The sequence below is a fragment of the Salvelinus namaycush genome, chromosome 10 (genome assembly GCF_016432855.1).
Source record: "Salvelinus namaycush isolate Seneca chromosome 10, SaNama_1.0, whole genome shotgun sequence".
NCBI classification, from domain to species: Eukaryota; Metazoa; Chordata; class Actinopteri; order Salmoniformes; family Salmonidae; genus Salvelinus; species Salvelinus namaycush.
This window is the reverse complement of record NC_052316.1, coordinates 37,434,031-37,451,840: the sequence shown is the minus strand read 5'-3', so window position 1 is coordinate 37,451,840 and position 17,810 is coordinate 37,434,031. Positions and strand designations below refer to the sequence as shown.

Here is a 17,810-nt window from a genome sequence, read left to right as displayed (position 1 = left end):
GTTTACCCAGGTGGCTGGGCTGTTGGGTAATCATGCAAGGCCAGGATGGGAAGCCCTCAGGGCTATATGGCACTTCACTAACAGACCAGTGGCCTAGATAGTGAATTTACATTTACACCACAAGCAACAGGGCCCCAGCCTCATACACTTTAGGCTACTTCTATTGTCACTTGTATTGTGTAGCTTTGGCCAGTAGGCTACTGACCCCTGTCTGTGTATGTCTACTCCTCTACAGCTTGCTACAATGTAATTTTTAACCATTACATTAGATACAAATGTGACAACACAAAACAGTCGACACAGTGTTCTAAACACTGTAAATACATAATCTGAATTGCATTATATGTTATTTGACAAAACATCTCTGTTTACAGATACACAAAAGGAGAGCTGGACATTGCCTACATCACATCACGAATCATAGGTGAGTACTGTATAGAAACATCATTCTCGAACTGTAGTTTATTTTTCTCATTATGGGGAACAGTAAGCCTGTCTTCGGGCTTCAAAGGTTTCTTCTCAACCTAGCCAGCGTTAGACATCTGGATCTCTCAGTCTCCAGCCTCCTATAAATATTGCCTCACTTTTTCCCCTGCACAACATCTACTTTAAATCTGCAGGTGACAGAGGGTGAGATGTCTGGGAGAGTGGGTGTACCGTTACACCCCTAATAAAAACACAAATGATGCTCCACCCTTGTGATGGGCCCCTCATAGCAGGCAACACACACACACACACACACACACACACACACACACACACACACACACACACACACACACACACACACACACACACACACACGCCTCCACCTCCCACACCTGAGTGCTGTAAACAGAGGAGAGCTGTGCTGTGGAAACAGTACTACTCTGTCTTCCTTCTCCTGACACACACACACACACACACACACACACACACACACACACACACACACACACACACACACACACACACACACACACACACACACACACACACACACACACACACACCTGAGTGCTGTAAACAGAGGAGAGCTGTGCTGTGGAAACAGTACTACTCTATCTTCCTTCTCCTGACACACACACACACACACACACACACACACACACACACACACACACACACACACACACACACAAATCAAATCAAGTTTATTTTATATAGCCCTTCGTACATCAGCTAATATCTCGAAGTGCTGTACAGAAACCCAGCCTAAAACCCCAAACAGCAAGCAATGCAGGTGTAGAAGCACGGTGGCTGGGAAAAACTCCCTAGAAAGGCCAAAACATAGGAAGAAACCTAGAGAGGAACCAGGCTATGAGGGGTGGCCAGTCCTCTTCTGGCTGTGCCGGGTGGAGATTATAACAGAACATGGCCAAGATGTTCAAAATGTTCATAAATGACCAGCATGGTCAAATAATAATCAGGAATAAATGTCAGTTGGCTTTTCATAGCCGATCATTAAGAGTTGAAAACAGCAGGTCTGGGACAGGTAGCACGTCCGGTGGACAGGTCAGGGTTCCATAACCGCAGGCAGAACAGTTGAAACTGGAACAGCAGCAAGGCCAGGTGGACTGGGGACAGCAAGTTGTCATCATGCCCGGTCGTCCTGACGCATGGTCCTAGGGCTCAGGTCCTCCGAGAGAGAGAAAGAAAGAGAGAAGGAGAGAATTAGAGAGAGCATACTTAAATTCACACAGGACACTGGATAAGACAGGAGAAGTACTCCAGATATAACCAACTGACCTAGCCCCCCGACACATAAACTACTGCAGCATAAATACTGGAGGCTGAGACAGGAGGGGTCAGGAGACACTGTGGCCCCATCCGATGATACTCCCGGACAGGGCCAAACAGGAAGGATATAACCCCACCCACTTTGCCAAAGCACAGCCCCCGCACCACTAGAGGGATATCTTCAACCACCAACTTACAATCCTGAGACAAGGCCGAGTCACACATACACATACACATACACACACACACACACACACACACACACACACACACACACACACACACACACACACACACACACACACACACACACACACACACACACACACACACACACACACACACACACACACACACACACACACTCGTTCAGTGTTGTGAGGTTGCATGTAACAGCAGTCTGTCCTACAGATGCAGAGGACACAGTCACGCAGGCGTTACTTGGGGGGCCCTATCCCATCATGCATAGCGTGTCACCTCTGACCCCTCCTCTCACTGAAAACTCATAATTATTCTCTATAACACCCCACATGTAGTTGCACATGCCAGTCAAACCTGTTATAAAACACCTGCAGTTATATTGTTTTAAACCCAATTTTAAACAGAAGAATATAACTATACATAAATCACAAACTGTACTCTCATCTTTTCAATATTTAGTATGATTCCCTGCCTGTTTTATATGTGTACAGCCTTCCTACTGCACATGAAATCCCCAATCTGGCCCTCATCATCACCAGCTTCCAATTGGCTCGTTCATCCCTCCTCTCCCCTGTGACTATTTGCTAGGTCATTGCTGTAAATGAGAATGTGTTCTCAGTCAACTTACCTGGTAAAATAGGAGTTAATAGTATGGATCAAATCAAACACTGTCATGGAACGCCATGACAGTGTTTAATAATAGCATAGTACTGTACATCCTGGCATACCTCATCATCACCTCTATGGTGACTGGGAATGCCCATATGTCTCCCTCTCTGTCCCCTGCCCATGTCTCCCTCTCTGTCCCCTGCCCATGTCTCCCTCTCTGTCCCCTGCCCATGTCTCCCTCTCTGTCCCCTGCCCATGTCTCCCTCTCTGTCCTTTTCCAATGTCTCCCTCTATGTCCCCTGCCAATGCCTCTCTCTGTCCTCTGCCAATGTCTACCTCTCTGTCCCCTGCCAATGTCTCCCTCTCTGTCCCCTGCCAGTGATGTCATATCCTGCAGAGGCTTTGCAGATCGGCAACCAGAACCATGTGGAGGATATGCGCTCCTTTCTGGACTCACGGCACGCTGACCACTACACTGTCTTCAACCTGTCACAGCGCAACTACCGCGGCGTAAAGTTCTCCAACCGGGTGAGACAGAGAGAACGAGATGGAGGTCTACCAAGGCCTACCAAGATCAACACACAGAGATACTATACTTAGCCTCAGTTCAGACACTCTCTGTTATACGGTAATGCTAAAACACACTATGCCAACATGTATGCAATGATTTATAATACATTACAACACATTACCCATAGCCCAGGGGTGTCAGACTCATTCCATGGAGGGCAGAGTGTCTGCAGGTTTGTGGATTTTCCTTTCAATTATGAAGTAGGCAACCAGGTGAAGGGAGTTCCTTACCAAGTAGTGACCTTAATCCATAAATCAAGTACAAGGGTGGAGCGAAAACCCGCAGACTCTTGGCTCTCCGTGGAATGAGTTTGACACGTGCCATAGGCACCAGGTATTGTGTTTCATGGCAAACATAGCATACCCACTGAACACTGTGAAAGTGCATTGTCCTATGCATAGACCTAAATCAGAATCAAAGACTGAACTTGGAGAGTAAGACTTGGCTCAGTTTCTCTCACAGTGAGGCAGAAGGTATAGAGTCTACACAGGACTCCAGTCACTACTATGTCGGCTTCCCACTTCAACTGATTTACTGTTCAATTAGATACAGTTAGTGCATTCATCTTAATATAGCTAGTTGAGACCACCACATATCACAGTCGTAGTGAGTACATTCTTCCTCAATAAAGAAGTTATCAGCAAAGTCAGTGCTAGTTGGAAAATATGTGCACTTTGTTTTTGTTGGGTGGGGAATTAGAAGACTGATAATTCTTATTTAAGATACTCTTTGATGAGTTCTGAAGATGGGAAGGGACTCCTGTCCTAGCACCATTGGGGTACCAGTACAGAGAAAAGCTTTGACTGGACTGAGCAGGACCTGCCCTCCATTTGAGGTGGGACGACCAAGAGAGCAGAGGTGTCAGAACAGAGTGCGTTGGTTGGGATGTAGGCTTGGAGCAGAGCCTGAAGGTAGGGAGGGGCAGTTCCTCTTGCTGCTCTGTAGGCAAGTACCATGTCTCGTAATGGATGCAAGCTTTGACTGGAAGCCAATGGAGTGTATGGAGGAGCAGGGTGACATGGGAGAATTTAGGAAGGTTGAACACCAGGCGGGCTGCAGCATTCTGGATACGTTGCAGGGGTTTGATGGCACAAGCGAGGCGCCCAGCCAACAGTTACATTTTTACGGAGGACCAAGGCACTCTTCATAAAATTAATAATAATGCCTTTATTTGTATGGGCATGTTCAATAGAAACAAAGTTTAAAAAATCTGACACGTAAAACTTTGTTTCTATTGAACATCCATACAAATAAAGGCATTTTAATAAATTATATGAAGAGTGCCTTGGTCCTCCTTTCTTTTTGATGACCAATCTACCCCTTTTCCCAAAGAGCATCTTCTATCTACCAAAATGTACTATTGTGTACCTTAGTAGCGCTTCCCTTCCTCCTCTTTCTACTAATTATATTTTTACATTTATATTTTTTAACCTTTATTTAACTAGGCAAGTCAGTTAAGAACAAATTCTTATTTACAGTGACGGCCTACCCCAGCCAAACCTTGACAACGCTGGGCTAGTTGTGCGTCGCCCTATGGAACTCCCAATCACGTCCGGATGTGAAACAGCCTGGATTCGCACCAGGGACTGTAGTGACGCCTCTTGCACAGAGATACAATGCCTTAGACTGCTGCGCCACTGTCACACCCTGACCTCTGTTATATTGATTTTCTTTATTAGTTTAGTTAGGTCAGGGTGTGACATGGGATGTTTGTGTGTTTTGTCTAGTTTAGGGTGTGTGTATTGTTTAGGGGTTGTGTATAGTGTATGGGGTTGTGTTCAGTATAGAGGTTTAGGAAAGTCTATGGTTGCCTGGTTTGGTTCTCAATCAGAGACAGCTGTTTATTGTTGTCTCTGATTGGGAGCCATATTTAAGGCAGCCATAGGCTTTAGGTGTTGTGGGTAATTGTCTATGTCTAAACGTTAGTAGCTTGTGTGTGCACTTTCGTTTTGTAGCTTCACGGTCGTTTGTTGTTTTGTATAGTTTGTAAAAGTGTTTCGTTTCGTGTTCATCTTCGTTATAAATAAAAGGGAAGATGTATTCATATCACGCTGCGACTTGGTCCACTCTTTCACCAGAAGACGATCGTGACAGAATTACCCACCATACCAGGACCAAGCAGCGTGATACAAGGCAGCAGCAGCGATCGCAGGACTATGGGAATTGGGAGGAAATATTAGATGGCGGAGGACCCTGGGCACAACCAGGGGAATATCGCCGCCCCAAGGCAGAGCTGGAGGCAGCGAAAGCAGAGAGGCGCCGGTATGAGGAGCTAGCACGGCAGAGCGGCTGGCAACCCCAAAAATGTCTTGGGGGGGGGGCTCTCGGGGAGTGTAGCTGGGTCAAGTAGGAGAATTGATCCAGCTCCCCGTGCTTCTCGTGAGGAGCCGAAGAAAGAACCAGAGACAGTCGGGCTGATATTGGAGGTGAGCAATGGGAATGAAGCTGAGACTGTGGATGAATTAATGGGGAAATTGGAGGAGAGAGAGAAGAGGGATTTGCTGTTGTGGAGCATAAAGCACCGCATCCGCTTGAAGGAGCGTGTGCGGGATTTGATGTCACCGGGAACAGCTCTCCATACTCGTCCTGAGGTGCGTGCTAGCCGTCTGGTTAAGACAGTGCCTACACCACGCACCAAGCCTCCTGTGCGTCTCCAGAGCCCTGTTCCTCCTCCCCGCACTAGCCCTGAGATGCGTGTCCCCAGCCCGGTACCACCAGTTCCGGCACCACGCACTAGGCCTAATGTGCGTCTCCAGAGCCCTGTACGCACTGTTCCTGCTCCCCGCACTAGCCTTGAGGTGCGTGTCTCGAGTCCGGCACCACCAGTTCCGGCACCACGCACCAGGCCTACTGTGCACCTCAGCAGGTCAGAGTCGGCCGTCTGCCCAACGCCGCCTGCACTGCTCGTCTGCCCAGCGCCGTCTGAGCTGCCTGCCTGCCCAGCACCATCTGAGCCATCCGTCTGCCCAGCGGCGCCTGAACTGCCCGTCTGCCCAACGGCGCCTGAGCTGCCCGTCTGTCCCGAGCCGTCAGAGCTGCCCGTCTGTCCCGAGCCGTCAGAGCTGCCCGTCTGTCCCGAGCCGTCAGAGCTGCCCGTCTGTCCCGAGCCGTCAGAGCTGCCCGTCTGTCCCGAGCCGTCAGAGCTGCCCGTCTGTCCCGAGCCTTCAAAGCCGCCCGTCTGTCCCGAGCCTTCAGAGCCGTCCGCCAGACAGGAGCCGCTAGAGCCGTCCGCCAGACAGGAGCCGCTAGAGCCTTCCGCCAGACAGGAGCCGCCAGAGCCTTCCGCCAGACAGGAGCAGCCAGAGCCTTCCGCCAGACAGGAGCAGCCAGAGCCTTCCGCCAGCCGTGAGCAGCCAGAGCCTTCCGCCAGCCATGAGCAGCCAGAGCCTTCCGCCAGCCATGAGCAGCCAGAGCCTTCCGCCAGCCATGAGCAGCCAGAGCCTTCCGCCAGCCATGAGCAGCCAGAGCCTTCCGCCAGCCATGAGCAGCCAGAGCCTTCCGCCAGCCATGAGCAGCCAGAGCCTTCCGCCAGCCATGAGCAGCCAGAGCCTTCCGCCAGCCATGAGCAGCCAGAGCCTTCCGCCAGCCATGACCAGCCAGAGCCGTCAGCCAGCCATGACCAGCCAGAGCCGTCAGCCAGCCATGACCAGCCAGAGCCGTCAGCCAGCCATGACCAGCCAGAGCCGTCAGCCAGCCATGACCAGCCAGAGCCGTCAGCCAGCCATGACCAGCCAGAGCCGTCAGCCAGCCATGACCAGCCAGAGCCGTCAGCCAGCCAGGATCCGTCAGAGCCGTCAGCCAGCCAGGATCCGCCAGAGCCGTCAGTCAGCCAGAATCCGCCAGAGCCATCTGCCAGCCATGACCAGCCAGAGCCGTCAGCCAGCCAGGATCCGCCAGAGCCAGCCAGCCAGGATCCGCCAGAGCCGTCAGCCAGCCAGGATCCGCCAGAGCCGTCAGTCAGCCAGGATCCGCCAGAGCCAGCCAGCCAGGATCCGCCAGAGCCGTCAGTCAGCCAGAATCCGCCAGAGCCATCTGCCAGTCCGGAGCTGCCCCTCAGTCCGGAGCTGCCCCTCAGTCCGGAGCTGCCCCTCAGTCCGGAGCTGCCCCTCAGTTCAGTGGCGCCCTCTGGGATGGTATTCAGTCCGGGACTCGCCGTTCCAGAGGCGCCACCAAAGCGGGTAGTGACTATGGTGGAGGGGGGTCCACGTCCCGCACCCGAGCCGCCGCCATAGGAAGGCCCACCCGGACCCTCCCCTTCTGTGTCAGGTTTTGCGGCCGGAGTCCGCACCTTTGGGGGGGGGGGGGGGGGGGGGGGGGTACTGTCACACCCTGGCCTCTGTTATATTGAAGAGGAGGATCTGATAGAGCCTGAGACACCCAGCCCTGAGAGGGTGGAAAGGAGGATCTAATAGAGCCTGAGACACCCAGCCCTGAGAGGGTGGAGAGGAGGATCTGATAGAGCCTGAGACACCCAGCCCTGAGAGGGTGGAAAGGAGGATCTGATGGTTCACCGTGTGGAAGCCAGCAGATAGATCTAGGAAGATGAGAGCAGAGGAGAGAGAGTCAGTTTTGGCAGAGCGGAGAGCCTCCGTGACAGAGGAGAGCAATCTCAGTTGAGTGACCCTTCTTGAAGCCTGACTTGTTAGGGTGAAGAAGATCATTCTGAGAGAGTTGGTCAGAGACAGCACGCTCAAGTGTTTTGGAATGGAAAGAAAGGATACCGGTCTGTAGTTTTTTTACATCAGAGTTTTTTTTTACATCAGAGGGGTCGAGTGTTGGTTTCCTGAGTGGTCTACTATTATCACCCCTTTTTCATTACACACACGCACCAGGGGAGAACCCCTCGCATTTAGGATTTCAAGTGGACGGACGACCATGGTACTGTTTCCAGAAAACAGGATCCACATTATAGTTTATTTTATTTTATTTCACCTTTTGTAACGCTCGTCGTTGGAATGAGGTGAGGACCAGAGCGCAGCGTGGTAAGTGTTCATCATTATATTTATTAAACATAGAACACTAAACAAAATAACAAAGGAGAACGAAACGCAACAGTTCTGTAAGGTGACATCCACTACACAGAAAATAATCACCAACAAAACACAATGAAAAACAGGCAACCTAAATATGGCTCCCAATCAGAGACAACAACTGACACCTGCCTCTGATTGTCTGATTGACAACCATACTAGGCCAAACACATAGAAAAGGACAATAGAACAAAACATAGAAAAAACAACATAGAATGCCCACCCCAACTCACGCCCTGACCAAACTAAAATAAAGACATAACAAAGTAACTGAGGTCAGAACGTGACAGTACCCCCCACCCCCCAAAGGTGCGGACTCAGGCCGCAAAACCTGAACCTATAGGGGAGGGTCTGGGTGGGCATTTACCGCGGTGGCGGCTCTGGAGCGGGACGAGGACGCCACTCCACCATAGTCTCGCCCCACTTCTGTGACACCTTAGGAGCGGCGACCCTTGTCACCGACCCAGGATTGGAGACCCTAGTAAAGGGCACCACTGGACAGACGGGCGGCTCGGGCGGCTCAGGACAGACGGAAGCACCTGTAGGGAGGAGACGGAGAGACAGCCTGGTGCGTGGGGCTGCCACAGGACCCACCAGGCTGGGGAGACCTACAGGAGGCCTGGTGCTTGGAGGAGGCACCGGAAGGACTGGGCTGTGGGGGAGCACTGGAGCTCTGGTGCGCAGCCTTGGCACCACTCCCCCAGGCTGGATGACTACTCTAGCCCGGACCCTCCAGAGTGCAGGCACAGGTTGAACCGGGCTGTGGGTGAGCACTGGAGATCTGGTGCATCCTACGTGCACCTCCCCCTTAGGCTCAATTCCCACATTCCCCCGGCACGAGCGGAGCGCAGGCATAGGACTCACTGCACCCTCCCAGCGCCCCGGAGACACAGCACGCAGAGCCGGCGCAGGATACCCTGGACCATAGGACAATAGATCAAAAACATAAAAAAAACAACATAGAATGCCCACCCCAACTCACGCCCTGACCAAACTAAAATAAAGACATAACAAAGTAACTAAGGTCAGAACGTGACGCCTTTATTTAACCAGGTAAGCTAGTTGAAAACAAGTTCTTATTTACAACTGCGTCCTGGCCAAGATAAAGCAAAGCAGTGCGACACAAACAACAACACAGAGTTACACATGGAATAAACAAGCATACAATAGAAAAAAAGAGTCTATATACAGTGTGTACAAATGGCGTGAGGAGGTAGGCAATAAATAGGCCATAGTAGCGAAATAATTACAATTTAGCAGATTAACACTAGAGTGATACATGAGTAGATGGTGGTGTGTAAGTAGTGATACTGGTGTGCAAAAGAGCAGAAAAGTAAATAAAAACAATATGGGGATGAGGTAGGTAGATTGGGTGGGCTATTTACAGATGGACTATGTACAGCTGCAGCGATCGGTTAGCTGCTCAGATAGCTGATGTTTAAAGTTAGTGAGGGAAATATAAATCTCCAGCTTCAGCGATTTTTGCAATTCGTTCCAGTCACTGGCAGCAGAGAACTGGAAGGAAAGGCGGCCAAAGGAGGTGTTGACTTTGGGGATGACCAGTGAGATATACCTGCTGGAGCAGGTGCTATGGGTGGGTGTTGTTATCGTGACCAGTGAGCTGAGATAAGGCGGAGCTTTACCTAGCATAGACTTATAGATGACCTGGAGCCAGTGGTTCTGGCGACGAATATGTAGCGAGGGCCAGCCGACTAGAGCATACAGGTCGCAGTGGTGGGTGGTATAAGGGGCTTTGGTAACAAAACGGATGGCACTGTGATAGACTGCATCCAGTTTGCTGAGTAGAGTATTGGAAGCTATTTTGTAGATGACATCGCCGAAGTCGAGGATCGGTAGGATAGTCAGTTTTACTAGTGTAAGTTTGGCGGCGTGAGTGAAGGATGCTTTGTTGCGGAATTGAAAGCCGATACTAGATTTGATTTTGGATTGGAGATGTTTAATATGAGTCTGGAAGGAGAGTTTTGGGGATCTTTGGGGATCTCGGACGATCTTGGATGATCGGACAATCTTTGGGGATCTCGGACGATACGAAAGAGAGAGGTTGAACAGACTGGTAATAGGGGTTGCAACAATGGCGGCAGATAGTTTTAGAAAGAGAGGGTCCAGATTGTCTAGCCCAGCTGATTTGTACGGGTCCAGGTTTTGCAGCTCTTTCAGAACATCTGCAATCTGGATTTGGGGGAAGGAGAAGCTGGGGAGGCTCGGGCAAGGGGGACGGAGCTGTTGGCCGGGGCTGGGGTAGCCAGGAGGAAAGCATGGCCAGCCGTAGAGAAATGCTTATTGAAATGTTCGATTATCATGGATTTTTTGATGGTGACCGTGTTACCTAGCCTCAGAGCAGTGAGCAGCTGGGAGGAGGTGCTCTTGTTCTCCATGGACTTTACAGTGTCCCAAAACTTTTTGGAGTTAGAGCTTCAGGATGCAAATTTCTGTTTGAAAAAGCTAGCCTTTGCTTTCCTGACTGACTGCGTGTATTGGTTCCTGACTTCCCTGAACAGTTGCATATCACGGGGACTGTTTGATGCTATTGCAGTCCGCCACATGATGTTTTTGTGCTGGTCAAGGGCAGTCAGGTCTGGAGTGAACCAAGGGCTATATCTGTTCTTAGTTCTACATATTTTGAAAGGGGCATGCTTATTTAAGATGGTGAGGAAATTACTTTTAAAGAACGACCAGGCATCCTCGACTGACGGGATGGGGTCAATATCCTTCCAGGATACCCGGGCCAGGTCGATTAGAAAGGCCTGCTCGCAGAAGTGTTTTAGGGAGCGTTTGACAGTGATGAGGGGTGGTCTTTTGACCGTGGACCCATAGCGGATGCAGGCAATGATGCAGTGATCGCTGAGATCCTGATTGAAAACGGAAGAGGTGTATTTGGAGGGCAAGTTGGTCAGGATAATATCTATGAGGGTGCCCATGTTTACAGATTTAGGGTTGTACCTGGTGGGTTCCTTGATGATTTGTGTGAGGTTGAGGGCATCTAGCTTAGATTGTAGGACTGCTGGGGTGTTAAGCATATCCCAGTTTAGGTCACCTAACAGAACGAACTCTGAAGATAGATGAGGGGCAATCAATTCACATATGGTGTCCAGGGCACAGCTGGGAGCTCAGGGGGGTCTATAACAGCGAGAGACTTATTTCTGGAGAGATTCATTTTTAAAATTAGATGCTCGAACTGTTTGGGCATAGACCTGGAAAGTGTGACAGAACTTTGCAAGCTATCTCTGCAGTATATTGCAACTCCTCGCACTTTGGCAGTTCTATCTTGATGGAAAATGTTGTAGTTGGGTATGGAAATCTACACATTTTTTGTGGCCTTCCTAAGCCAGGATTCAGACACGGCAAGGACATCAGGGTTGGCGGAGTGTGCTAAAGCAGTGAGTAAAACAAACTTAGGGATGAGGCTTCTGATGTTAACATGCATGAAACCAAGGCTTTTTCGATTACAGAATTCAACAAATGAGAGTGCCTGGGGACACGCAGGGCCTGGGTTAGCCTCCACATCACCCGAGGAACAGAGGAGGAGTAGGATGAGGGTACGGCTAAAGGCTATCAAAACTGGTTGTCTAGTGCGTTGGGGACAGAGAATAAAAGGTACAGATTTCTGGGCGTGGTAGAATAGATTCAGGGCATAATGTGCAGACAGGGGTAGTGAATTTGGAAATGGTGCTCTTTGTGGTCAATATTCGTGGATATAAAAAGAAAATTAGAACACAATCATGTAACCAATAATTTGTTGTATTTCACCAGATGTATGTCTTTGAACCGATTACTTTGAAATCCCACACAGACTAAGTTATAAGGATCATTTAGTTGCTAATGGCAGCCTGCAGTACCCTGGTTGGCCTTCAACTTGAGATATTCCATGAGAGGTGGCAGCACTGAGCCTGCAACCTCACTTCCTAAAGTAGTACAAACTGAGCATGCAATGTTTCCAAAAACTCCTCCATGTAGAAAGATGGCGACACACTGAAATGACACTTCCTGATCATAAAATGCGCCACTGAGCAATCAAATCAAATCAAATCAAGTTTATTTTATATAGCCCTTCGTACATCAGCTAATATCTCGAAGTGCTGTACAGAAACCCAGCCTAAAACCCCAAACAGCAAGCAATGCAGGTGTAGAAGCACGGCGGCTAGGAAAAACTCCCTAGAAAGGCCAAAACCTAGGAAGAAACCTAGAGAGGAACCAGGCTATGAGGGGTGGCCAGTCCTCTTCTGGCTGTGCCGGGTGGAGATTATAACAGAACATGGCCAAGATGTTCAAATGTTCATAAATGACCAGCATGGTCAAATAATAATCAGGAGTAAATGTCAGTTGGCTTTTCATAGCCGATCATTAAGAGTATCTCTACCGCTCCTGCGGTCTCTAGAGAGTTGAAAACAGCAGGTCTGGGACAGGTAGCACGTCCGGTGGACAGGTCAGGGTTCCATAGCCGCAGGCAGAACAGTTGAAACTGGAACAGCAGCAAGGCCAGGTGGACTGGGGACAGCAAGGAGTCATCATGCCCGGTAGTCCTGACGCATGGTCCTAGGGCTCAGGTCCTCCGAGAGAGAGAAAGAAAGAGAGAAGGAGAGAATTAGAGAGAGCATACTTAAATTCACACAGGACACTGGATAAGACAGGAGAAGTACTCCAGATATAACCAACTGACCCTAGCCCCCCGACACATAAACTACTGCAGCATAAATACTGGAGGCTGAGACAGGAGGGGTCAGGAGACACTGTGGCCCCATCCGATGATACCCCCGGACAGGGCCAAACAGGAAGGATATAACCCCACCCACTTTGCCAAAGCACAGCCCCCACACCACTAGAGGGATATCTTCAACCACCAACTTACCATCCTGAGACAAGGCCGCGTATAGCCCACAAAGATCTCCACCACAGCACAAACCAAGGGGGGGCGCCAACCCAGACAGGAAGATCACGTCAGTAACTCAACCCACTCAAGTGACGCACCCCTCCTAGGGACGGCATGAAAGAGCACCAGTAAGCCAGTGACTCAGCCCCTGTAATAGGGTTAGAGGCAGAGAATCCCAGTGGAGAGAGGGGAACCGGCCAGGCAGAGACCGCAAGGGCGGTTCGTTGCTCCAGAGCCTTTCCGTTCACCTTCACACTCCTGGGCCAGACTACACTTAATCATATGACCTACTGAAGAGATAAGTCTTCAGTAAAGACTTAAAGGTTGAGACCGAGTCTGCGTCTCTCACATGGGTAGGCAGACTATTCCATAAAAATGGAGATCTATAGGAGAAAGCCCTGCCTCCAGCTGTTTGCCTAGAAATTCTAGGGACAATTAGGAGGCCTGCGTCTTGTGACCGTAGCGTACGTGTAGGTATGTACGGCAGGACCAACTCGGAAAGATAGGTAGGAGCAAGCCCATGTAACGCTTTATAGGTTAACAGTAAAACTTTGAAATCAGCCCTTGCCTTAACAGGAAGCCAGTGTAGGGAAGCTAGCACTGGAGTAATATGATCAAATTTCTTGGTTCTAAGTCAGGATTCTAGCAGCCGTATTTAGCACTAACTGAAGTTTATTTAGTGCTTTATCCGGGTAGCCGGAAAGTAGAGCATTGCAGTAGTCTAACCTAGAAGTAACAAAAGCATGGATAAATTTTTCTGCATCATTTTTGGACAGAAAATTTCTGATTTTTGCAATGTTACATAGATGGAAAAAAGCTGTCCTTGAAACAGTCTTGATATGTTCGTCAAAAGAGAGATCAGGGTCCAGAGTAACGCCGAGGTCCTTCACAGTTTTATTTGAGACGACTTTACAACCATCAAGATTAATTGTCAGATTTAACAGAATATCTCTTTGTTTCTTGGGACCTAGAACAAGCATCTCTGTTTTGTCCGAGTTTAAAAGTAGAACGTTTTCAGCCATCCACTTCCTTATGTCTGAAACACAGGCTTCTAGCGAAGGCAATTCTCATAGGAAACAATGGGGGGATGTCATCGATGGATTCATCCATATTTTTTTGTCTGCTAAAGTCATTATAATTACATGACTCATCATGGTAACTCGTGATTTGTGCACATGTTGCTTTCACTGCAAGGACGTTACTTATAATCGTTCTCTCCTCTCTCTCTCTCTCTCTCTCTTTCTCTCTCTTTGTCTCTTCACCCCTCTTCTCTCCCCCTCTCTTACCCCCCCTCTCTCTCTCTCCCACTCCCTCACCCCCTCCCCTCCCTCTCTCTCTCCCCCCTCTCTCTTTCTCTCTCTCTGTCTTCACCCCTCTTCTCTCCCCCCTCCCCATCTCTCTTATCCTCCTCTCTCTCTCTCTCTCTCTATCTCTCTCCCCCCTCTCTCTCTCTCTCTCTATTCACCCCTCTTCTCTCTCCCCTCCGCATCTCTCTTACCGCCCCCCCCCCCCCCATTTCCAGGTCTCAGAGTGTAACTGGCCATCCCGCCAGGCTCCCAGCCTGCACAACCTGTTTGCGGTGTGTAAGAACATGCACAACTGGCTCAAACAGAACCCCAAGAATGTGTGTGTCATCACCTGCTCGGTAAGATGAGACCCACAGGAATGTTTATTCACATTCACATTCTTCACTCTGTCCTTTTTCCTCTGTTCCTCATCTCTTGTTTACACACCATTCCTTTCTCTTCTCCTTTCTCCCTCCATCTCCTACCTCCTCTTTCCCCCCCTCTTATTGTTGCCTCGGTCCTGAGAACCATCATTCACACTCATCCTCACTTCTTTCTTGTTTACACAACATTCCTCTCACTCCATTCTCCTTCCATCTCCTCCTCCTCCTCCTCCTCCCCCTCTCATTGTTGCCTCCCTACCAGCCTGGGTTTGTCCTGGGTTTGTTCTGGTTTTGTGGGACTGCCTGGGGTCCAAGAGAAACACAGCTTGGAATACTGCTCCAATTGTTTCTGTTTCAGCTTTAGTTTCCACTGAGCTCTTTCACTGGCATTGCAGACCTTAAGCAAAGACAGATGTTCTCTGTATTCAAGAGAGAAGTATAGACTACAGTAGAATAGCATATAATACAAATCCTGGTCCTGTCCATTTGCTGTAGCAAAATAATTATGGATAAAGAAAAGTATACTGTACATGTTTCAAAGTATACTGTACATGCTTTAAAGTATACTGTACATGTTTTTAGTTATGTACTACAGTACAATATGACTGGACTGTAATGCTTTCCATCTTTTTGTATGTGATTTCATTGTGGTTGGCAAGTTCATCTGTGTTGAGCAATCACTTTTAGTTTATATGAGAGTTCCTCAAATGTCTTCCTCAACGTTTTGTGCTGAAGGAAGAATGTTGCTCTCTTAGAAATACTTGGCCCAGTTTTATGATCTTAACATTACCTCAACCAGATGTATTTATAACTGTATAACTTTCTTAAGCAAAAGAGATACGAGTTATATTTAGATACTGTGGCAGCAGATAGTGACAGACAAACTCTGTGTGAAGAGTCCCTGTTTAGTGATATTGGAGCGATGTGGGACTGAAACCAAAAATATTGGCCATGCACAGAGAACATGGAAGGGCCCTAGCTTCTAAGAATCATAAAGACTATCCTAGCTTCTAAGAATCATAAAGACTATCCTAGCTTCTAAGAATCATAAAGACTATCCTAGCTTCTAAGAATCATAAAGACTATCCTTGTCACGTTCCTGACCTGTTTTCCCTTGTTTTGTATTTATTTAGTTGGTCAGGGCGTGAGTTGGGTGGGTTGTCTATGTGTGATTTTCTATGTTGGGATTTTGTATTCGGCCTGGTATGATTCTCAATCAGAGGCAGCTGTCAATCGTTGTCCCTGATTGAGAATCATACTTAGGCAGCCTGGGTTTCAAGTGTGTTTTGTGGGAGTTTGTCTACCGTGTTAGTGTTTTCACCACACGGTACTGTTTCGGTTTTCTGCACTTCGTTTATTGTTTTGTATTTCAGTGTTCAGTTTCGGTTTTAATAAATCATCATGAGCACGAACCACTCTGCATATTGGTCCGATCCTTCTCGCCTCTCCTCGTCCGATGAGGAGGACGACATAGACTATCGTTACAATCCTAGCTTCTAAGAATCATAAAGACTATACTCGCTTATAGGAATCATAAAGACTGTCCTAGCTAATTGGAATCATAAAGACTATCCTAGCTTATAGGAATCATAAAGACGGTCCTAGCTTCTAAGAATCATAAAGACTATCCTCGCTTATAGGAATCATAAAGACTATCCTAGCTCATTGGAATCAAAAAGACTATCCTAGCTCATTGGAATCATAAAGACTATCCTAGCTTCTAAGAATCATAAAGACTATCCTAGCTAATTGGAATCATAAAGACTATCCTAGCTTATAGGAATCATAAAGACTATCTTAGCTAATTGGAATCATAAAGACTGTCCTAGCTTATAGGAATCATAAAGACTATCCTAGCTAATTGGAATCATAAAGACTATCCTAGCTTATAAGAATCATAAAGACTATCCTAGCTTATAGGAATCATAAAGACTATCCTCGCTCATATGAATCATAAAGACTATCCTAGCTTATAGGAATCATAAAGACTATCCTCGCTCATAGGAATCATAAAGACTATCCTAGCTTCTAAGAATCATAAAGACTATCCTAGCTTCTAAGAATCATAAAGACTATCCGAGCTTCTAAGAATCATAAAGACTATCCTCGCTTATAGGAATCATAAAGACTATCCTAGCTTCTAAGAATCATAAAGACTGTCCTAGTTAAAAGGAATCATAAAGACTATCCTAGCTTATAGGAATCATAAAGACTATCCTAGTTTATAGGAATCATAAAGACTATCTTAGTTTATAGGAATCATAAAGACTATCTTAGTTTATAGGAATCATAAAGACTATCCTGGCTTATATAAATCATAAAGATTATCCTAGCTTCTAAGAATCATAAAGAGTATCCTAGCTTATAGAAATCTTAAAGACTATCTATATTAGCGTATAGGAATCATAAAGACTATCCTAGCTTATAGGAATCATAAAGACTTTCCTAGCTTATAAGAATCATAAAGACTATTCTAACTTATAAGAATCATAAAGACTATCCTTGCTCATAGGAATCATAAAGACTATCCTAGCTTCTGAAGATCATAAAGACTATCCTAGCTTGTAGGAATCATAAAGACTATCCTAGCTTATAAGAATCATAAAGACTATTCTAACTTATAAGAATCATAAAGACTATCTATCTGTCAAATGTCTAGGTGATGCTGGTAAGGCGGAGTCAGGCGCAGGACACAGAGAGGAGTAATGACCTTAACTTTACTCAAAAACAATATTCCATGAAGGAGACAAATAATCCGGTTTACAAAACGAGACAACTTGACAATAACAAACACGCACAAAACCAAGGGGGAAACCAGAGGGTTAAATAGGGAACAATGATATTGGAATGGAAACCAGGTGTGTACAATGAAGACAAAAAAAATAGAAAATGACGTGGATCGGTGGCGACTAGAAAACCGGTGACGTCGACCACCGAACGCCGCCCGAACAAGGAGAGGGACCAACTTCGGCGGAAGTCGTGACACTATCCTAGCTTATAGGAATCATAAAGACTATCCTTGCTTATATGAATCATAAAGACTATACTGCCTTTTTTTGCAATGCATTGAGTTTTGTAAATTGAAGTACTGTAAGCTTGCTGCAGCTTCCTTCTCTTCTGTTA

The 17,810-nt window shown here is 47.6% G+C and overlaps 1 protein-coding gene across 1 annotated transcript in view; it reads left to right on the top strand.

The window, feature by feature from the left end:
- Nucleotides 1-17,810, top strand: part of dnajc6 (DnaJ (Hsp40) homolog, subfamily C, member 6) — a 64,182-nt gene that overhangs the window by 25,300 nt on the left and 21,072 nt on the right. Inside the window, exons 3-5 of the mRNA XM_039001743.1 lie at nt 375-424; nt 2,909-3,057; nt 14,541-14,663. Coding sequence (XP_038857671.1) covers nt 375-424; nt 2,909-3,057; nt 14,541-14,663 — 322 coding nt within the window. The remainder of the gene's footprint in view (nt 1-374; nt 425-2,908; nt 3,058-14,540; nt 14,664-17,810) is intronic.